The sequence below is a fragment of the Phocoena phocoena genome, chromosome 1 (assembly GCF_963924675.1).
Source record: "Phocoena phocoena chromosome 1, mPhoPho1.1, whole genome shotgun sequence".
Classification (NCBI taxonomy): domain Eukaryota; kingdom Metazoa; phylum Chordata; class Mammalia; order Artiodactyla; family Phocoenidae; genus Phocoena; species Phocoena phocoena.
In genome coordinates this window covers 168,243,097-168,265,976 of record NC_089219.1, presented here as the reverse complement: position 1 = coordinate 168,265,976, position 22,880 = coordinate 168,243,097, and the positions used below count along the sequence as shown (strand labels likewise).

At 38.5% G+C, this 22,880-nt stretch overlaps 1 protein-coding gene across 8 annotated transcripts in view; it reads left to right on the top strand.

Moving 5' to 3' along the window:
• MARK1 (microtubule affinity regulating kinase 1) overlaps positions 1-22,880 on the top strand; it is a 142,362-nt gene that overhangs the window by 109,716 nt on the left and 9,766 nt on the right. For 2 of the 8 annotated variants that reach the window (XM_065883718.1, XM_065883737.1), the window contains 9 exons: positions 258-494; positions 582-701; positions 10,744-10,843; positions 11,874-11,986; positions 14,590-14,743; positions 15,048-15,241; positions 19,093-19,193; positions 20,470-20,634; positions 21,625-21,876. In XM_065883718.1, coding sequence (XP_065739790.1) covers positions 258-494; positions 582-701; positions 10,744-10,843; positions 11,874-11,986; positions 14,590-14,743; positions 15,048-15,241; positions 19,093-19,193; positions 20,470-20,634; positions 21,625-21,876 — 1,436 coding nt within the window. Of the gene's footprint in view, positions 1-257; positions 495-581; positions 702-10,743; positions 10,844-11,873; positions 11,991-14,589; positions 14,744-15,047; positions 15,242-17,735; positions 17,741-19,092; positions 19,194-20,469; positions 20,635-21,621; positions 21,881-22,880 lie in introns of all 8 variants that reach the window. The other 6 variants (XM_065883769.1, XM_065883754.1, XM_065883728.1 and 3 more) reach the window with 5 other exon arrangements.

The window sequence follows — 22,880 nt, the reverse complement described above, 5'->3', positions numbered from 1 at the left end:
ACCTATGGAAGAAAACGGTTTTTAAGTAACCTTTCTTAAACAGTTACATATATGCATATAAATGGAAGCTTCCTATATAGTGTTAAAATTCAGTTTTATATAAATGTAATTCTGAGAAGTTACACATTGAAGTACTCTACTGGGCTTCTCAATTTGATGTTACACTTAAAAATGAGAGACAAGAAATAGATGTTTACATTGAACGTTTTATTTTATGTAGGCTCTTTACATTGTCCTTTTTATTATTTTCCTCTTAGGCTGAAAACCTTCTCCTTGATGCTGATATGAATATTAAAATTGCTGACTTTGGTTTTAGTAATGAATTTACAGTCGGGAGCAAGTTGGACACATTTTGTGGAAGCCCGCCTTACGCTGCCCCTGAGCTTTTCCAAGGGAAGAAGTACGACGGGCCTGAAGTGGACGTGTGGAGTCTCGGCGTCATTCTCTACACGTTAGTCAGTGGGTCCTTGCCTTTTGACGGCCAGAATTTAAAGGTATCAGCTAAATTTGATATTAATGTTCTATCCCCAAGCACAGTGATTTCATGAGCCAGTGATACGTGCTTTCTTTTGCTTTGTAAGGAACTGCGGGAGCGAGTCTTACGAGGGAAGTACCGTATTCCCTTCTATATGTCCACTGACTGTGAAAACCTCCTGAAGAAATTATTAGTGCTGAATCCAATCAAGAGAGGCAGCTTGGAAGTAAGTAATTTTTACCACTCCATATTTAAAGTCTAACAATTAAAATATTCAAGGAACTACAGAGCATTATTTCAATAATTTTTCCCCACGTTTTTTAAGGAAAATTGCCAGATCATCTCATTTGCCTTTTATTTAGATCTAGAGAAAGTCACATCATGCTTTCACTACTCAAAGGTTGTGCAGTAGGTTTGGCTAAAGAGTTTTATTTCTTCTTTGTCCTGCAGTGAAGTCTTAAATTAAAACAACATCAAAATAGGGATAAAATTGACTTAGTTGAAGAAGAAGGAAAACCTAGTCTCTGTCACAAATTGCTTGGTCCAATATAGAAACCTTGTATTTAGTAAGTACAGATATTTCAAGGATAAAAGAAGATAGTGAAATTTGAATCCAGTGAATACTTCATGGCTGTACCCGATAGTAAAAAATTTAATAGAACCCTCTCATCATCAGTACAGAAAATTTGCAAATATTTAAGTAGAACATATTGGAAACAGGTATTTCATTTCTTACCACAATGTTGTGTTGCCTACATACATTCCACATATGTGAGGTTATTTATAATAACAGACGCTGTTAAAAAAGTACTAAGTATGTTACAGCCAGTAACATCAGAGGTTCATATAACCAAAATGTCTAATCTTTTTTCCTTGTGACACTGCAGTCAGAACAACTTATTAAGCATTTTTCCCATCTGTTTTTAAAAATATTTTAGCCTGTACTAAGATAATTTCAGAGGTTCAGCATGTATTGTTCACTAGTACTTTTTGTCTTCATTTATTTGCCTTAATAGATAGGGTAGAAAATTCAGAGAATTAACCTCATTTAAACTGTACTTTTTTAGTGTAGCAATGGGGGCCTTCTGGCATGGACTCCATGCTGGTTAGGAGGCAGCCTTATAGTGAGCCATCCCTGTGTACAGAGCTCTCAGGTTAGTTTGGGCTTTGTAATTGGATTACCACAGTACTTTTCACTAAAAGATACAATATGATGTTTTGATGGAAGTTAAGGGATGGTGACTTCCATTGGGAAATTATTTGAAATGTTTTATACCAGTAAATCAATTATCAGATATTTTTTACTGAATTGTTTGTTTAAATGTGATTAGTTACTTCCTATGATTTTTGTGGGTTTTTTTCTTTGGGGGTCAAAGGATATGTTGTAATGTTTTAAAAGAGAAATCTGTGCGGTAAAAAAGCCCACTTTCATATTACCGCTCTTCTAAACTTACTTTCAACCATTATAATGGAAAACTGTGTGAAATAGTTAAAATTGTTGACACTCATACAAGTTCTAAAATTTTGTAGGAACATAAGCCTCCCTTGATCCTGCTTTATGACCCATTTTTATCATTGGAGCCAAGTTTACCTGAATGTCACTTAAAATGTCCAGAGTTGAGGCATCAGCTCAGCTAATGAGAGGAACAAAAAGACCATAAAGAACAAAAATTATCTGGGGGGAGTAGATTTTACAAATCTCTATGGACGATTGATAAGATATGCTTCATGTCTTAACTATGATTAATTTACAGTGGCCAAATATTTAAGTCTTTCATCCTTAGCATTAAAATATGAAGGATTAAAGTATTAGAATTCTCTGACTTGAATGTGAAAGCAAGTTATTATTATGAAAACATTTGCTCATCAGAAGCTCAACTTGATGTATTTGAATATAGTCTGGAACTTCCTGTTCCACCTTCTCAAAATTAAGTTTTCCAGCCATGGAACCATGAGTCTACATTGGAAATATTATCATAATATTGCAGATATCAGCATACAAAGGCTGGTCTGCTTCACAATTCCCAGAAATGATTTTCCAGAGAAACCTGACACCATTGGGGAAAAAAAAATAAAGGATTTCTTTATACCAAATCTTAAGAAACTCCCCTTGAAATAACAATGATGTCAAAAATTATATTAGTCTTCGCTTTTATTTTCATACCTACTTTATTATCAACTTTACAACCAAAAAATTCATAAAGTATAAAAAGCAGCTGTTTTCAAAACACCAGTCTTCAGTGTGTAAACATAAATTTTTATTCAGTAATAATGTTTTCATGTCATGTTGCATTCTTTTTTTTTAACTTAAACGTTTTTAGTATGTCCTCTTTGCTTTATCATGAGAGTGACTGCCTTCCCTGTCAATAGCTATGTTGTTCTCCTTGGATTATGTATCAAAGTTTATTTATTCTCTGCTTGTTCCACATGTGAGTTGTTCTCATTGTTTTTGCTAAAAATAATGTGATGTACTTTTTCCCTTTGGGACGTATGCTTAGATAAATTCTCCAGACAGTAATTACTCGGTCAAAGGGTATAAACAGTCTGCTAGGTCCTGTGTATCATTGCCAAAAGATTGTGTGTTAACTAAGGCATTTGAAGGTACATATTCTGCACAGCTTGTTTCAGTATTGGATAAAAGTAATTTCTAGTATTTGATGCCTTTATGGTAGTAATGCAGTTTGTCATAATTGCTTTAATTTGTATTTCTTTCATTAGAGATAATGTTCAATATTTTTAATAAATAGGTTAAGTGTCCTTCTTCATATGTAAGCTCTCTGTGTCCCTAAACTGCTTGTTTAAAGGAATCTGGTTAATCAGCTTTATAGACTTGTATCAGCTTCGTACATTTTGATATGAAATATTTCCCTGTTAATTCTCATATTTTAAGAAATGGAACTTGATGTATTTTTTCGGTGTTAGTTGAGTATCATGAGTTATTGATGAAACTGTAGTCTTCACTATGTAATTTGCTAATATTGAAGTTTGATTTAAAGAATCTTTATTTTAAATAACTTCACGTTCTACTTGCTTGACCCATAGTTGCTTCTAGATCTAAACAGTTAACATAATTTTTTCAGGTTGTATATATGAGTACTGTCACCTCTTCCTAATTGTACTCATAATGGGGGGGACAGTATCACACATGATTTTCAAAGGATTTGTGTTTTATGCTGGGTTTTTTCCTATTTATTTGAATATTGGTGTGTCTGGATTTTTTTTAGAAAGATACTGAAATTTTTTCCTGCTACCCCCTCTTTGTATATTCTTTCATTTTTCCAGTCCTTAAGTAAGATGGACTGTGTTACCTTTCAAAATAATAACAAAATTTGAGCCTAAAGCAAAGTTCCTCATTGTTGCCCTTTCTCCCTCATCTTTGGTCCTCCTCAAAAAGTATTTATTTTTACTTTTAACACCTTTTTCAGCCGCTGCTAAGATAATCTTTAAAATCTTGCTTCTGTCTGCCCAGTTCAAGTGACAGTAAAGCAAAAGACAATTAATAAGAATAATAACCATTTTTCTAATGAAAATTTCTAAGTACAAATTCAGAAGCATATGGTATACTTTACAAAGGTTGAAACCATTTAAGAAAAATTATTTTCATCTGGCCAGCCTAAAGTCTATAATTTTTTAGTGTGGACCTATGTGTATATTTCCATTGGTCATTTGTTTAACTCTTTATAATTCATCTGAATCAATTATTTTGTTAGAACTTCTCAGCAAGTAGTCATTTCTGTTCAGTGACAGTGATAGCTAGGGTAAACTTTCTTCAAGTTTGCAATCTTGTTGGACGTCTTGTTTCTCATGTTGAGATATCTCAAATGAAACCTGAAATGGACTAGTTTGTTGAACTGGTCTAGTGCAGTGTGTTGGCCAGTGGTTTACACTGCCTGAAACCACCAGGAATAGGGTTGCATGAACTCCACGGTCACCAGCACCACCATTTCCTGGGGACACTTACTTCTCCCTTGGCTTTGAATGTTAACCGTGCGATTCCCATGGAGGAATTTTGAGTGGGCGTGAGGTTCACGCACTGAAGACAAGTACTTCTGCATGCTCTTCCCTTTCCTCTATCCCTATTTTGTTGCCCTCTGTGCCTTACTCCTCTAAAAGACCTTCAGATTTAGAACTAGTAGAGTTAATTCTGCTTCTTTTTTCCCTTAAGCAGATCTTCTTTCTTCCTACTGTTACCTCCCACTCCTTTTACTGAAGGAAATTTTTCCTCAGATTATTTTTATTTTGCTTTGAAACACAACTGTTTTTAAGGAGACAAACTTTGCTACGTGGACTCGGCGACCCCCAGAGATCAGAACAGTTAAGACAGGAAAGCGAAACTGTGTTCTTTCTCTCATCACCGCCCAGCGGCCTTTTCTTTTCACTTTGATTTTCCACCTTCCCTGGATCAGCCCGGCCTCAAATCTGATTTTGTGTGAAGACTAGCAGAGTCAGTGCTCCTTCTGTGTTCCTCAGATCGTTCCTTTCCCGGTGCTGTTTCTAAAATGTTGCTTATCTTCTTCATTAATAAAATGTAGCATTTCCCCATTGCCGATCAGATCAAGTTTAAATTCATCATCTGAGGATACTCACTTTATCTCCTGTTCTTTCATTGCATGTTACCTCTGTTCCAAGTCAAAGGAGAGGATGCCTCACTGTTCCTCCCTCACATCTTCCTTCACTTGTTCACCAGTCCAGATATTACCTATATTTGGAGAGTGAGTTCACCTCCTAACTTCTTGGGATTCCTTCCCTGAAAACTGCAGCCCACACTGCAAGTTACTCTTTTTCATCTTTATTAATACTCACTGCTAATAGCACACTCCTGAACAGGTAAATCCATTGTGTATTCAAATATTTTCAGGTTTGGTGAGTAAATCTTATTTCCCCAGATAAAAGACAAATTACCTCAGGGTTTAGTCCACATATATATATATTTTTCCTTGATGTGGACAGATAATAATGGTTGTGAAATGAGCACCAAATACACACCATTTAATTGAGAAGCATCAGAAAATTTAGATTATCTTAATTTTGCTTTTAATATTTTGTCTTCCACTATCAAATCTGTTATTGCTCTTGTATTTTTTACTTAGGGATACTCTGTTCCTCCCGGCACCTGAGTTAAAATCCTCAGACCCCTCTTGGATTTCATCCTTTCCCTCATTCTCAAAACGAATTTTGTTAGGGAGGGTGGGAGGGAGGGAGATGCAAGAGGGAAGAGATATGGGAACATACGTATATATATAACTGATTCATTTTTTGTAAAGCAGAAACTAACACACCATTGTAAAGCAATTATACTCCAATAAAGCTGTTAAAAAAAACAACAACGAATTTTGTCATCAGGTGCTATAGATTGTGCCTCTACAGGTTTTCTTTCTTCTGTTTCATCCTGTCCAGTTCACTTCTCTGTTCTCTATCTCCTGGGCATTTTAGTGACTTCCTAAGCTGTCTTCTTGTTGTTAATCTCTTCTCTACATTTAATTTTACTCAAGGCTTCTGTCCAGGCTTATTTTAAAACACTGCCCTGTTCAAAAGCAACAAACAAGCATTTGTGCTGAGAAAGATAGCACAAGGCACAGTCCTTATCCTCAAGGACTTTAAATATAGTGAAGGAGCTGTGATAAAAGGTAGAATGTGATAACAGTCACAATAGGAAATATACAGAGTTCCATGGGAACACAGAGGAAGGACAGATGAGTAACACAGACAAGAGGTTTTATTCCTTCAGTCTACAAATATGCATTGAGCATTTAAGTGCTGGGTATGTTTAGGTGCTTGATATGCAATACTGAGCAAATCAGATGCAGGTCATTCTTTGTTTGGCTTTATGGTCTAATAGCGGAGATAATTAACAGGTAAACACAATATTTACATAATGACAGGTTACATAATTGTACACAAAGATCAGAGTACCATGAAAGACAATGATAGAAGGAGCCCAGATTTTGTGTGGACATTGTAAGACAGATAAAAAGGAACTTAGGTGGAAAAAATAGGGGGAAACATTCCAGGCAAAGATCCTTATCTTCTACTCCACTGAGAAAACAGAAACCAGTAGTCATGAACTCCATTTCCTGCCACCATACTCTTAATGGTACTGTCTGAACCCCACCCACCTCCTTAGTTCCCTGTTGCAGTGGAGAGGTGTCTTCTCTTGTGCAAGAATTACCCATTCATTCCGGTGCTGGATTTAGCACGTGTGATGTGCCTTCCCAGTACCTTATTCCTTCAGTAAAGCTTTCTCTTCTGTACCATCCTAACCTCCTCTGCTAACTCCTTTCCCTCAGCCTTTATCCATACCTAAAGAGCTTCTGGCTTTTTAAAAAAGGCATCCTTCAACCTCACAGTCCCCATCCAGTATTCTTTCTTGCTCCCCCCTTTCTGGCCAGACTTTTTAAAAAGTATCTCCACCGGCAGTCACCAGTTTCTCATCTGTCCATTTGCCTCTGTGCGTTGCCTTCTGATTCCCATCTCCACCACTCGGTGAAGCCACCCTCAGTAAACTCATCTGTCTTTGTCGTAAACACAACAGATTACTTTTTTAGTTATTACCTTATTTGTTTGACAGGACACAGCTGCCTCCTCTTTGAAAAACTCTCGCGTTGCCTTGCATGTCACTCCGTACAGATTTTTCCTCCCCCCATTTACTTTTGGGATTACTTTTCTTTGCAGCCCTTATATGCTGGTAATGCTGGCATTCTTTAAGCCTCTAGTATTCATTCTCCCTCGATTCACTCTTCTGGAGAATCCCACCACTCTGTCCTCATCTGTTGGCTGCTTTCTAAATCTCCATCCCTAGCCCAGATTTCTCCTGGGCTTTAGAATAAACTAAGTGTTGACAGGACATGTCTGTTTGGATATGCCGAAGCACCTCACACTCAGTTTGTCTAAACCTGAGCTCCATCTTTCCCGGTCCATTCGACCTCTCTTCCCGAGTTTGGTGTCTCAGTAAATGGTATCAGCCTCTACTCAGTTGTCTAAACCAGAAGCCTCATCATCGCCTTCATTTTCCCTGAGCTCTTTCATCTCTCCCCTCGCTTCCAATCACAGAGTTCTGTTGATTTTTACCAGCCAAATACTGAAAATGTCTTTCTTCCCATTGCCACTGCCTGCCCTTAGAGCGGGCTGGTATCTTCTCCCTCCTAGATTCCAGCAAAAGCCTCTTAGTGGATTTCTGAGTCTCCAGTGTTGAATGACTCTCCACACACTGGCTGGAGAGACTTTGCAAAATCACACTCTTCAAAGATATCCTTTATCCAATTGAAAGGAAGCCTCATGATTTGGTCCCTATTAATTTTCCACCCTGCTCTTGCTCCGGCTCCCGCCTTGTGTAGTCATACTGACGCGCTGTCCCCCACATGCCCTGCTCGTTTGCCTGGATCACTCGCAGGCTTTTGCCTCTCTTCCAGTTCCTCCTGGCAGGATAACCTCTTACTTAACTCTTCCAGCATCTAACCTCCACTTACTTGGGATTCTACTATTTATAAATCTCAGTCCATTGGTTATTATTTTCAAACTCTTAATATTGTGCTCTTACAGGGAGATCCGTTGAGTGCTTTGTGACCACCTAGAGGGGTGGGATAGGGAGGGTGGGATGGAGATGCAAGAGGGAGGGGATATGGGGATGTTTGTGTACTAGGTATAGCTGATTCACTTTGTTATACAGCAGAAACTAACACACCATTGTAAAGCAATTATACTCCAATAAAGATGTTAAAAAATATATATTGTGCTCTTAAATTTGAGAACATCACTAAGGACTTAAGTTCAGCTCATTTGAAAAAGCAGAAGTATTTATGTCTAGCTTATGTTTGTTAGTTTTCTTGTTTGCCCATTCTCATTCATCGTAATAATAACAGACACTCAGAGAGCTGCCCCCAAAATGTAATGTGTTGATAAAAGGACAGTTAGATCCCTTTGTGTGTACTGATGTGTTTGTGTGGAGAGGTGGGGTTTGTTATAGATTTGGTTGTTCTTTTTTTAATTTATTTTATCGAAGTGTAGTTAAGTTATAATGTCGTGTTATGTTATCGATTTGTTTTAAACGTTTTTCAAGACTTCCATTTTTAAGCACTATCTGAGCTGCCACCTCCACATATTTGTGCAGCCAGCTGCGGACGTGAGTAAAGTTGTCAAGGACTAGATGGGCTGGATTACAGGGATTGGTTCCAGGAACCTCCGTGGATGTTCAAGTCCCGTCTATAAAACGGTGTGTAGCATTTGCATATAACCTGTGCACATCCTCCCATATACTTTAAGTCATCTGTAGATTATTATGACACCTAAGACAGTGTAAGTGCTGTGTAAATTGTTGCTGGTATGTCACGAATTCAAGTTTTGCTTTTTGGGACTTTCTGGAATTTTTTTTTTTCTGAATAGTTTCTGTCTATCGTTGGTTGAATCTGAGGATGCTAAACCCACAGACACGGAGGGCTGGCTGTACTGTGTAGCTGTCCCAAGTGGTTCATCATATTCTTTGAGGATTTTTATGCATTCACCACACAAGCTAGGAAACTCTGCCAGCAACAGGATTTTCCTCCTGCAGATGCTGCTGCCTGATTACTGTCTAGGCTTCTGCCAGACATACTATTTGGGAGGAGGCAGATGAGGCACAGGAAGGACTTTGATATTTTGGAAAATCATGTGGCAGGAATTTACAGCTCTGCTTTGCAAAATTTATTTTCTCCTGATGTGCACCCTCCCTGACACTTTTACTTTATTTATTTATTTTTATTATGATTATTTTTTCCCCGGTACGCGGGCCTCTCACTGTTGTGGCCTCTCCCGTTGCGGAGCACAGGCTCCGGACGCGCAGGCTCAGCGGCCATGGCTCACGGGCCCAGCCGCTCCGCGGCATGTGGGATCCTCCCGGACCGGGGCACGAACCCGTGTCCCCTGCATCGGCAGGCAGACTCTCAACCACTGCGCCACCAGGGAAGCCTCACTTTTACTTTATTGATGAATGATCACTAAAGACTTGGTGATAGCATTGTTATTTTTTAAATTTGTAGTGAGTCTACTTTTATTTAAATTAGTTGGATGATGTACCTAAATTACCATTGCTCAAAGTGGTTATAAGAAGTAAGTATGGGGCTATCCATCAGACATTTAGATTGTTTCTGCATCTTGGCTATTTTGAATAACACTGCAGTGAACATGGATCCTGTTTCCCGTTCTTTTGGATAGGTACCCAGAAGTGGGGTTGCTGAATCATATAATAGTTCCATTTTTAGCTTATTGAGGAACCTCCATACTGTTTACCACAGCAGCAGCGCCATTTTACAGTCACATCAACAGCGCACAAGGGTTCCAGTTTCTTCACATTCTCACCAACACTTGTTATTTTCGTTTTTTTCAACACTGGCCATCCTGACAGATACAAAGTGATATCTCATTGTGGTTTTGATTTTCCTGATGATTGGTGATGTTGAGCATCTTATATGCTTGTTGGCTATTTGTATATATTCTTTGGAGAAATATCTATTCAAGTTCTTTGCCCATTTTTTTAATTGGGCAGTTTTTTGTTACTGAGTTGTAGGAGTTCTTTATAGATTCTGGATATTAACCCCTTATCTGATATATGGTTTGCCAGTAGTTTCCTCATTCCATGGGCTGCCGCCTCTGGGTTGCCTTTTAACAGCCCCGGATTGACTGTTGTTTCACAGTCTCAGCTTAAATTGAACTCTGGTAATGCACACCAACGTCTGTTTTCACCCTGATTCTTACTGATTCCTAATTCCAGGCTTAAATCTTGATTGTTCTCTCTTCCCATATTCTCTGAGCTATATTGTCATTACTGACTCTGATTTCCATTTCCCATGATCTCTTCTTTCCTAATGTTTTAGTAAGTGATGATTTCAAAATTACAGGTATATATTTGGTGGAAGACCAGGAAAAAAAAAATCTCTTCATTAATCTCAAATGTAAAAATGAAGCAGAGGTTAAAATCAGTGGGCTTTTATGTTAAATTTTTCAAATGTGAAAATATTCCTTTTAGAGGAGCATAGACAGCAGGCAGTATATTTTGAATCAGTTCATTTGGTGAGTGTGTGGGGTGATGGTTAGAGTTGTCGTAAGACCTATAAGTATGTCCCAAAATCTTACACCTCCTGTTGACCTGCTAATCAAGCTAGAAACAGTAACTTTAGTTTGAAAACGTCACGATTCCTGTTGACTGAACCAATAAGTTTCACATTTACTAAAAGAGAGCTAACATAAGTGGTTGAATGTTCTGATTGGCCAAACATAATGTAGAGTTTATTTCCTAGCAAATAATGAAAGATCGATGGATGAATGTTGGTCATGAAGAAGAAGAACTAAAGCCATATGCTGAGCCTGAACCAGATTTCAATGATGCAAAAAGAATAGGTAAGTATTTAAGTACTGTGAGAGGGGTGGTCCCTAGGCTAAAAGTGAGAGTCCTTTAGTCTACCAAAACCGTGTTTAAAATGTAAATGGGAAGCAGTTTTTATTTGAAAAATACTTGCTTTATCATCTTTTCTTTCTCCAGATATACACTAAACATTGCAAAATTCAAGTTCCTTATTTTGTTCTCATATATTATAACCTAAACCAGTTGTTGGCAACAGTAATATAAAAATTAAGATAATGTAGATAAACCTCATTCTTTTCTTTCAGCAATTCCTAACGGGAGGAATGACTGATTTAAGAATCAGCACTGATCAGACTGATAAATATCAGCAAAACATAGCATGTATTTTAACCAAAAACCTAGAGGCCCTGAGTTAGAGGGAGGAACACTTTGGCTCCCCCTTTGTTTCCCACTATCTCAGCAGGGTCCATCCTCCCACACCCAGTCAAGTGCTCTACTCCCAACCGGTTCCCTCTCTTCATTCCTAGAGCCATCAGCAACTCACAGTTGAGTCATCTCCTGTCTGGCTTGAAGGCAGAATGGCTGAGGAGGGGCATTGTAGGGTGTTAGGAATCTGATCAGAAAGAACTGTGGGATTCAAGCCTTCCAAAGAGTAAAGCAGAAATTGTTAAGAGATGAGAGAAGCCACTCCATGAGTGGCTGAGGGTGTGTCGAGAGAGAGAGAAGGTGTTCTGTGTGTGTCACAGAGAGACAGATGCTACGTGGAGCTGGATAAAGGAACTCAGCTCAAGGATGTGCTGGGGAATGAGAAACGGAGTAGCCTGTGAATATATTAACCCCCAGTGCAGATAATTTCTGCATGAAAAATTGGGGATGTACAGTATCTGTAACTACACAGTGTCTGTATATTAGTAATCCAGAAGTTTTATAATTAAAGTTACACTTTAAACGTTCAGAATTTAGTTTTCATATCCGATGTGGGCAAACTTGCCCATTTTTGTTGGTTTCTTTACTAAAATAAACCCATTTTCAGAAAATTTGAATTTTGTTGTTTTTTATTTCTAGACATCATGGTCACCATGGGTTTTGCCCGAGATGAGATAAATGATGCCTTAATAAATCAGAAATATGATGAAGTCATGGCTACTTATATTCTTCTAGGTAGAAAACCACCTGAAGTAAGTTTTTCACCTTTTCAGATTAATGTGAAATATTTCTTGAGCTAAGTCACAGCTAAGTATAGATATAATGTTGGCAAATATATTTTAGGTTGTATCAAAAATAATACAAAGACCCTAACATTCTTATTTATCAGAAGTCAAAATTCAAATTGCTGAGTTGTGAACTCACCTTATTTCCGAATACTGAGAGATTCTGTTTTGAAAGAGCAGGCATAGTGCCTTGCTTACCTCTGAGAGGCCCTGTTCACAGTCACGTCTTTGAGAATGGCTCTGGCAGCCCAAGTGCAACAGCCCTGCCAGAGGTAACACGGTTATTTTGGGTGGGCAGAAAAAGACAGCAACTGAAACAAAAGGAGGTGACAGCGTTGAAAACAAAATGTATAGGTGGGAACCCAGGAAAAGGTTTTTTGGTGATATATTTTGCCTTGTAGAGTGCCAAGTGTTTTGATACATTCAGTTGGAAATTCTCAAGGCCAGTCGAGGTCTATAATAGGGAGAGAGAGCAAGGGAGTCACTCTCTGCCAATTGTGATTGAACCTTTGATGATCCTTTGGGACAGCAAAATATAAAGGTATAAATCGAGAGTCAAGAACAGCCCAGAGCTTTGACAGTTGGTTGAAAATTAGACATCTGTGGGAGGCATTTTGTAGAGTAGGATGAAATTATTTATAATTAGATAGTAACTATTAGTGAATCGGTACATTCAGCTGACATTTATTGAACCTACTCTGTACCAGAAACTATGCTAAGTACTGGAATAGAAAGGTTGGAAGGTCTCTGCTCTCAAGGAGCCGTCAGTCTAGAGGGGAGAGAATCGGTCCACAGTGTGGTACAGTGTGGAACGTGCTCTGATTAGGGGGATGTACAGGATACTCAGGGACATAAGGGGACAGGCACCCACAACAGGCCAAGACATGTAAGAGGTTGAATTAACAGTATTTGATAACCTGTTGGAAATGAAGGATAAGAGACTCTCAGATTTCTAGCATAGGTGACTGGTTTTGTAAGATGTGTTTGCCAAGATAGGAAAAGAGTGAACCTTAGTGGGAAGATGGGAGGTTTGTTCAGTTCCGGGTGGTTGAATTTGAGATTCCTGTTGGTTGGAGCTGTTCAGTAGACATTTGGATATAAAGATCTGGATCTGAAGGGAATGAGTTGAATAGCATGAACAGATTTGGGATTCGTCATCGGAGGGCCACACAGTAATGTGCCAGGAACTGTTTTAAGGACTTTACAAGTATTAATTCATCTAATCCTCTCAGTGACCCTACCAGGTAGGTACTACTATAGCGGAGGAGAGGGATCTTCAGTAGAGATGCTAATAGCTAGGGAAGTGGCGTCAAAGAAGCCAAGCCAAGAGAATTTTAAGAAGTGGGAAATAGTACAAATGGTTATCTCTAAAGTCTTTGAACTGTCTCTACCTAGATTTTAGATTTCACTCCTGAGATCTTTAATCTTCCTATTAATTTAAGTATAAAGGACACACTAATTTTATAAGCATACAACCCAGCCCGTGCATGAATTAAAATGAAGTTTGAATTGCATTGACTATAAATGAATGAAGCTACTATAAGTAGTAAGAGCCTGAACTTTGGAACCAGGGTCACTGGGTTTGAATTCCCACCCCTCCCCCACCCCAGCACAGCCACTAACTAGCTGTGTGACTTAGGCAATTTAATTAATTAATTCTCTGTGCCTCAGTTTCCTGATCTATAAAATGAGGATGACAATAGTACCTATCTCTTAGGGTCACTGAGAGGGTTTAAAGGAATTAATACTTCTCAAGTCCTCAGAACAGCTCCTGCCACACTACTATGTGCTCTGTGTTAGCTGTTATCTATTAAAATTTTCATCATCAGTATTTCTCTGCTCTTTATCGTTAGCAACTTTACATATGAATTTCGATTTCCCATTAGAATGCCAGTGATTCAGTCAGAAGGTTGCTGGCAACAAAATACTTCTTTGTTACAGAGAGAGGGAAAGTGTATCAATCCCCAGTACACCATGCTTAGCTCTAAGCAGATGCAATTTCTTGATCAGAGTCAATAAACCAAATTTTGTTCTGTAAATGTGGTGGAGAAAGCAAAACAAAACAAAAAATGTGTGTGTGTTTGTGTGTGTGTGTGTGCATGAAGTTGAAATTTTAGATTTCATCCTAAGTTTGAATCTCAACTGTACCTGAATTCGAATCCCAAAGATGTCTCTTGAATCTCTTAACCTCAGTTTTTCCATCTAAAAAGTACAGGTTAATAGATCATAGGTTTGTTGTAATGATTAAACAAAGTAACATATATAAAAAGTTCAGCATGGCGGCTAGTATATAATAACCATTCAATAATTGGTAGCTATTATTTGGACCCAGAAGGACCCAAAGCCATTTGTACAAGATAACAGAAGATGACATGTACTTGTGAAACGATGTTGTATCCAGTTCTCTCCCTTCCTGTTTGCCAACTTGCAGTTCTGTATCCAAACTTTTAAATTTTCTTAGTTCTGATTACTCCATGTGCGACTTGGAATAAATTAGAAAAATCAAGCGTGCATATGGTTTCTATGAACTTTTTTTAATTTTAAAATGTTGGTGGTCTTTCTTCTTATAGTTTGAAGGTGGTGAATCATTATCCAGTGGAAACTTGTGTCAGAGGTCACGGCCCAACAGTGACTTAAACAACAGCACTCTGCAGTCCCCTGCTCACCTGAAGGTCCAGCGGAGCATCTCAGCAAATCAGAAGCAACGACGCTTTAGTGATCATGGTGGGGGAAAGTCAGATATGTGGAAAGACAGACTGAGTCTGCCCAGACTTGCATTTTTTGTTAAGCATCATACAGTTCACATGTTTATGTTCTTGTATCATTCCCGGTTATCACAGCTTTATATTATTGAATGATAAATATAATCCCGTTTTCAGGGGCCGACCTAATTTTTGTAATCAAACAGTTTAATCTTCGTTCAGAGCGTAAAGTATGCAAATAAAGATATTTTTGATAGAGTTTTTGTTCGTTAGAAGAAAATATGTCAGTTGCTTTTCAGCTAATTATGCTTTTTAAAAAATTACAGCTGGTCCATCCATTCCCCCTGCCGTATCATATACCAAAAGGCCTCAGGCTAACAGCGTGGAAAGTGAGCAGAAAGAGGAGTGGGACAAAGACGTGGCTCGTAAACTTGGCAGCACAACAGTTGGTTCAAAAAGTGAGATGACTACAAGCCCTCTTGTAGGGCCAGAAAGGAAAAAGTCTTCAACTATTCCAAGTGTGAGTAAATATTCTGGCAAATTGCAATATGCTGTAGTTATTTGTTGTCAGAATTTTTTTGTTTAAAGATTTTTAAAAATTTTATCTTTTCTTTTCAAGTTTAAAAATATTAAAGTGAATCATACACTTAAAGAACGTGCAAAGGGGGCCAAGCTTCTAATAAATGCAATTTAAGAACAAAAACTGTGAATTCTTAAAATAACATTTAACCTTACCACAAAACAGTACATTAAACTTTCCTGCCTCAGTTTTCATGTTTGTAATATTTACTTGATAGTATATTGGTGCATTTAATTTTATGTTTACAAATAAACTGTTGAATGAAGGCAGACTACAACAATAATTACTTTATAGAGCTAGCTCCCATTATCCGCTTAAAACAGCAAACTATAGAAATTATATAATGGGAGCTGGAAGATAGATTGAGACGTCCCCCTATAAGACAGCAGCAGAGAATAAAGAGAAAATATAAAAAAAAACTAAGATATACAAAGGATAGAAGTAGAATTAGTGACGTTTAGGAAATAGGAGTATAGAAAGGAAAAGGGGCAAAATGAAAGGGAGAAAATATTTGAAGAAGAAATAATAGTTTAAAAAGATGGAAAACTTCATATTAAAAGGCCTCAAAAGGGAAAACAGAAGCAAGAAGGAAAACCTACTCCTGGGCTCATTAAAGTGGGATATATGGATACCAAAAGCAAAGAGGAAAAACTTCAAAGGTCCCGGAATGAGACAGCAGGTGACCTTAAAAGGAGCAAGATGCAGGCTGACATCTGATTTCTCAACAGTAAGATGGATGCAGGAAGATAAATGGATAAAAAATATATATATATTTAAAGTGTCAAAAGAAAAGCACGTTGAACACAGAATTTTATACCCAACCAAACTGTCATTTAAACATAAAGGTACAATAAGCATATTCTTATGAATAAAGTACCTCAACTCTTGTGATACAGTGACCCATTTGAAAACACTGTACTGTTTGAGGAAGTACTCTTACAGTAAGAGAAAGGTATGTCGAGTTTTGCCGTAGAATGTATGGGAATTGAAAGCAATCAACTAACTTATTAAAGTGTGTATGTGGTAACATACGCAAAAAAGAAAAAAAACAATGAAAATTCAGAACCAAAATTCTGAATAATATCCAGGAAGTGAGGATAGGGATAGAAATTAAAGGAAAAAGCATATGCCTTGGAAGGGAAGGTAGGGGTAAGGGTAAGAAATCGGTACAGTTGTCTCTCACTGTCCATCCGTGTTTGGTTGAACCTGAAGACACGGGACCTGTGGATACGGAGGGCCAACTATACTCAGCCACTTTATATAAGGGACTTGAGCCTCCATAGATCTTGGAATCCACAGGGGGTCCTGGAGCCAATCCCCAGCGGATACTGAGGGACAACTGTAGTGATAAGCAAAAATAAATTCAGGAACTTAAGGGCAAGAAATATAAGGACAAAACTAAAATGTATAACTTTTAAACCAACAGAAGAAAAGGAATTGATTTAGCTTATGGAAAGTAGGAAAGGAGAGAGAAAACATAAAGACACTTTAAATAGAAACATGAAATAAGGTACCAGGAAGCCCAGCATAACCTTAATTGTAAATGGGTTAAACTCCCCAATACCCATTGTCTTACACAGTTAATGGAAACCATATTTTTAAAAAAAATATGTGATTTGATCATCACCTTCTGGTCTATGAAACAGATGTATATAACCACTTTAAGGATGAACGGATACAGCCACTTACATTCCAGCTGGTCTGTTTGGAAATGATTTAACTATAATAGATTTAATACATTTTTTATAAGTAGTTTTTTAGACAAGTCATCATTTCCTCTTACCTAAACATCAACTAGAGGACAGTTTCCAGAGTGTCATCACCCCATATAACAGAAAGAAAGAATTCAATCCCCTATTTCCTGCTACTCTGCTAGATTACCTGTCATTCAACTCAACTTGGTCATATTTTCCCATGAATATTCTCAGCTGTTTCCACCCATCTTTATGCAGTGCTCTTGCTTAAAGTTCCCCCTGCACGTTATGAAAATCCCATTTCTATAGATCATTTCGAGTCCTGCCTCCTGGATGGAGCCTCCTAGGACTGAACGCTCCAAAGTGATCTTGTTGGCCTTTCTGATTGCTGGACCACGTTATTTAGCTCGTAGCTATATGCTGCCTTGCATTGTTCACTGTTGTTTCCCCATATTTATATTCTCCTGTTACACACTGACACAGTAGCTTCCTCAGAATCATTAGTGATCACGCGCAAAGTGGGTATTCAAAGCATATGTAAATTTTAAAAAGGCATAGAAACTAAGGCATTGGTTTAAACTTAAACGAACTATGCCACACTTACTTATCTTTTTTTTTTTTAAACATAAGCTAAAAGATTCTGGTAGAGAAATTCTTCTCTTAGCCACTTAGTATTAGCATCACTGCCATCAAAGGGACAAGGCCAGGGAGGCAGCTTGTGAGGATCAGAAACCTGGAAGGCACAGTTTTGAAGGAGAAACTGTTCACCCGTCACACTTTGAGAAGGAAAGTAGTGTTACTGAAGACAGCCAGAAACGTTTTAGAGGTCTCTAAAGGATGTATGGTAGCATGATGTGACAAGGAATTTGTTCAAAATTAGGTTACTCATGTGACAGTTCAGCCAAAACAGTGAAATTATCGAAAGTGAATATTCTTATATTGCTACATTTGGTGCCCATGGGATAATGTTACAGACTTCTAGTAATATCTTGGTGGTTTTATACTTTTCCAGGATTTTCCCCTGTTTTCTGTTATTTATTTACAGGATTTTTCCTCTAAATTTTTAAAAAATAAATTCATTCATTCATTCGTTCATTCATTTTTGGCTGCACTGGGTCTTTGTTGCTGTGCGCGGGCTTTCTCTAGTTGCAGCGAGCGGGGGCTACTCTTCGTTGTGGTGTGTGGGCTCCTCATTGCGGTGGCTTCTCTAGTTGCGGAGCACAGGCTCTAGGCGCATGGGCTTCAGTAATTGTGGCACACAGGCTCAGTAGTTGTGGTTCATGGGCTCTAGAGCGCAGGCTCAGTAGTTGTGGTGCACGGGCTTAGTTGTTCTGTGGCATGTGGGATCTTCCCGAACCAGGGCTCGAACCCGTGTCCCCTGCATTGAAAGGTGGATTCTTAACCACTGCACCACCAGGGAAGTCCTCTCCTCTAAATTTTTAATCTCCAGTTAAACCTCCTCAGTAATCTATAGGAGCAAAGTAGGAAATAATTAAATGTTCAAAAATTAGGGATTTATTAGTTAAAAAAAACACACTGTATATCTGTGTAGCTGAAAAGAGGAAGTATTCCCAGGGTGGCACTGCACACAGTGTTGGTGTCCTCAGCTGGGCCTGCCTGTGACCCTGGAGCTTTGGTCTCTTAACATCACCAGTGGCTGTGGGGTTTTCCCAAGCAGGTGCAGAAGGTTCACCCACAGGCTTCCAGGTGGCCTTCCATCTTCAGGGCCCCAGGTTTCCTGTTTGTAATGATAGGGTGGGGTGTCTCTCGTGCATAGTCCCCTCAAGCTGCCTGTGCCACTGTCCTGGCCTTCTCCCTATCACCAGCTTACGAAGGCATGAATAAAACCCAGCTTTTCCCAAACAACTGTTCACCACTGCTGTAGGACAGTAAACTAAGAAAACTGTGCGATGCTTGCTATGCTTTGCCTTTTATTCCTACGAGGGAGAGGGGTGGGAGATAGAATTTAATATAAGATTCTGATAAATTAAAATTCTACCACAGATGTTTTTCAGTTATTTGAAGCTTAAATTCACTTCTCTGATTTTCCACAAATACAGTTAGAATATTTTAATGTGTTTTTTTTACTTCTTAAAGAACAATGTGTATCCTGGAGGTAGCATGGCAAGAAGGAATACATACGTCTGTGAAAGAACCACAGATCGATACACAGCATTGCAGAATGGAAAAGACAGCAGGTAACTGTCACAGTGACAGGCAGGGCTACCTTTGTCATTGCTTTGCATTAGTGCTCTGGGTAAAACTCCTGTAGCTGAATGGGTCAAGAGGAAAGGAAACACAAAACAGCTAGTTAGATCGCAACCAACCATTCTTACTAAGGCACCTCCTCATGTGTACCAGAATGGAGCAATGAAAAAATGTTTAGGGAAAACAGGAGATAAATGTCTTCACCTGTGATTTTTCTGAATAAAATGCGATAGTAAATAATTCCCTGTAGCAAAACCTATCATAGCATCCTAATCTGATCTTCATTATTTGAATCTTACTCTTTTATACCCTTGCTGCTTCCTTCTTACCTTCTTCCTTCCCACCCACCCCCCATCAAGTCATCATTATATCCAAAGAGTGAAGGCTTTGTTTTCCTTCCTCTAAAGAAATGTGGCCATCTCAGCTGATCTTTGAGAACCATACAGTTCTCGAAGGGTTTTATTTTAAATAATGATACATATTTTATTATGTAAAAAATCTAAGTTCTTTTCATCGTGAGTTAAGGACTGCTCATCAGTATATGGCAAAAGGACAGGGGGAGTCTTTTCTAATAAAATCCCATCTAGTTCCATCCATAGTCATTTCAGCAAACTTGACAGACCACTCTTACACTTGTTTCCTCTCAGTTAATAGGCATTTAAAGTAAATGTTATTATAAGGCATAGAAAGGTAAATGAATCCTCCTTGGACCTAAGATCCTTTAGGCTAGAAAGGTTGTTGGGAATTGATTTCTAACTTACTCTTTCTCCTGTACTAAATCCTAATCTCTAGCTCCTTTAGTCTACATCAGTTTAACCTATTGATTAAAGATATGAACTAAAAGTGTTTTGATGATGTTTCCAGAGATAGGGTTTTTGCTACGATTATGAATTCTTACTGAAGAGCGGACAGTGAACCACAGCAACACGTCACACCCAACTGTGATTGCTGGAAAGTGAAAACTGTCTCTAATTATAATCATTTTATCCATAAAAATAATGTCATACTTTTCAGATTCACATATATAGAACAAGAGTGTGTGAGATCTTTTCCATGGAAGGTGGTGGTAAATTCACCCTGTACACTTTTGACAAGAATATTGTTGTTAGTCAGTAATAATAACGCTAATGTTGATTTCTAAGTTTCAGTCATGAAAGGTATTAGTCAATTTAGACTTTTAAAAATCTAGTTCTTAAATTTTAGTAAACTGCAGTTTTTCTTCTTTTTTTACATTCCACGGTCTTCTCGACTGTCTTATGTTGAAAGCCTCACGGAGATGTCCGCGAGCAGCATATCCTCTGCAGGCTCTGCCGTGGCTTCCGCTGTCCCCTCAGCACGACCCCGCCACCAGAAGTCCATGTCCGCTTCTGGTCATCCTATTAAAGTCACACTGCCGACCATTAAAGACAGCTCTGAAGCTTACAGACCCGGGTAACATGCTGGTTGCATCTCATTTTGTTTGTCATTAAAAAGAGTTTTAAAAAATGTTGCACCATACAAAAATACAAGATAGCCATCACATTACGAGCTTTTCGAAGATTCACTGTTTGTGGCAGAGGTAAAGTTGAATTGTAACATAAACTTACTACATCCCCTAGCAGTTATCAGAAATGTTGCTTACAATTTAAATCATTTTCTGGAGGAATTTTCTTCAAGGATTTTGTTTTAAATCTCTCCATAAAGTAAAGGGTTGTTGCCAAATTTAGCATTCAGTTAAACTGAGTTTTTATGGCTTAAAAACAAACAAACAAAGCCCCACGAGACTAGGGGTTGAGACCTCGTTAATCTTCTCGGCTCTGGCCAGTCACTTGTTCTCAAGAAGAACTTTTAGTTTTCCTGTCAGTGACGAAACAGATGATCTTGAAGAGCCCTTTCACTTATAAAGTTAAATGACTATTTTTCTGGTATTTCTGTATGTTGAGATTTCTCAAATTCAGGAAAATGTTTGATAGTTAGATTTGTTAATCACGATGGTGGTGTCCTGTAGCGTTTGCTATCACCGAGGCCGAAATTATAAATAGGAAATGAGCCTTCAATTCAAAGGCTTTTTGAGAAACAGTAAAATCTGTGTTCTACATTGCCGAATGTAGAATTTTTTTTTAAAAAAAAAAAATTGGCATGCAGTGCCCCTTGTCTGGCATTCCTGCTACTGAAGAGTGTTTATCTTTGTATCCCCGTTTCAGTAATTTCTTAATCGTTAGTAACTAAATTTTTATAAAAGGCATTTAGTTTGAATCTGAAATGTCATCCGTCTCTGGCGATAACAGTAATTACAGTCAACCCATGCATCACATCTGTAACGGGAAAGAATAGAATAGGGCCGAATAAAAGTAGCCATGGCAGTTTTCTTCTGGTTTTTAGCGTGAGTGAAACCTTTCTCTGCCAGTATTCTGAGAGATACATCTCAATGTGTCCCAGCAGTACAGCCCAGCGCGCGCCCGCTGCTTCCCCGTCTGCTCACAGTATCAGCACCACCACCCCTGACCGAACCCGCTTCCCCCGGGGCAGCTCCAGCCGCAGCACCTTCCATGGGGAGCAGCTCCGCGAGCGCCGCGGCGCTGCCTACAACGGGCCGCCCGCTTCCCCCTCGCATGAAACGGGGGCATTTGCACACGCCAGGAGGGGCACGTCAACTGGTATAATAAGCAAAATAACGTCCAAATTCGTCCGCAGGTCAGTACCAACATATTGTGGTGTTTTCTGTCCTCTAGGAATTAACAAAGAAGATTCGTTGTTTTCTTCAGTCTCTACAGTGATTTTCCAAAATGGTTTTATGACATTTCATTAGACGTGCTCTTTTACAGAAGTTGGAAGAAAAAGATCAAGGAAGACATAAAGTCTGTTCCCTTAAGGAAAAGAAAGAAAAACAAAAGAACAAAATGAGAATTTAAGAATACTATAGAATAGAGTGGAAAGAGCAAAACTTGACATCGAAAATGTGTGTTCGAACAAACAGTATCCCCTACTCAAAAACCTTGATTTAGAAAAAGGAATTAAATATGGCTTTACCTTTATCCTTCAAATAGTATTTCTTAAGAATACTCTTCAATTGCTCACTAATTATATATATATATATATATATATATATATATATATATATATATATATCGTTTACCTTTTATTCTTCCTTATGAAAAGCCTACGTATTGGAATCACAGAGATTACTTATGTAATTTAACATCATAAAATCCTAACATCAGAACACGGTAAACACAAAATGAATGCAAGTGTAGTAACCTAATCCAGTAGAATAATGAAATTGTACCCTTTTCTAAAAATTAAGCGTAAGTGGGTCACACACATTGATGATACACGTTGCTGAACACAGTACAGGTTGCTGTAAGTTTGGTGTGCTGTCAGGTCCTACTAAAAGCCCATGAAAGTCCCGTATGAACCAAGCCCTGTGCCAGGTGCTGCACAGGATTCAAAGATAAAGAGGCAGCATCTGTGCCCTCAAGATTCGGACAGCCCCAAAAGGATCAGACTGGACACCACCAGCCACGATATACAATGAACGTGAACAGAAAGGAAAGTGCAGGCAAGGCACTGTGGGGTTCCTGACTCGGGAGGGAAGCTCAGGCTCCATAGCAGGTAGTTGTTTCAGGAAATAAGTTATGGGTAAGAAAGTTTTGTACCTGCAGCAAAAATAGTCCTTCAGTACTTAATTTTCAATGTTT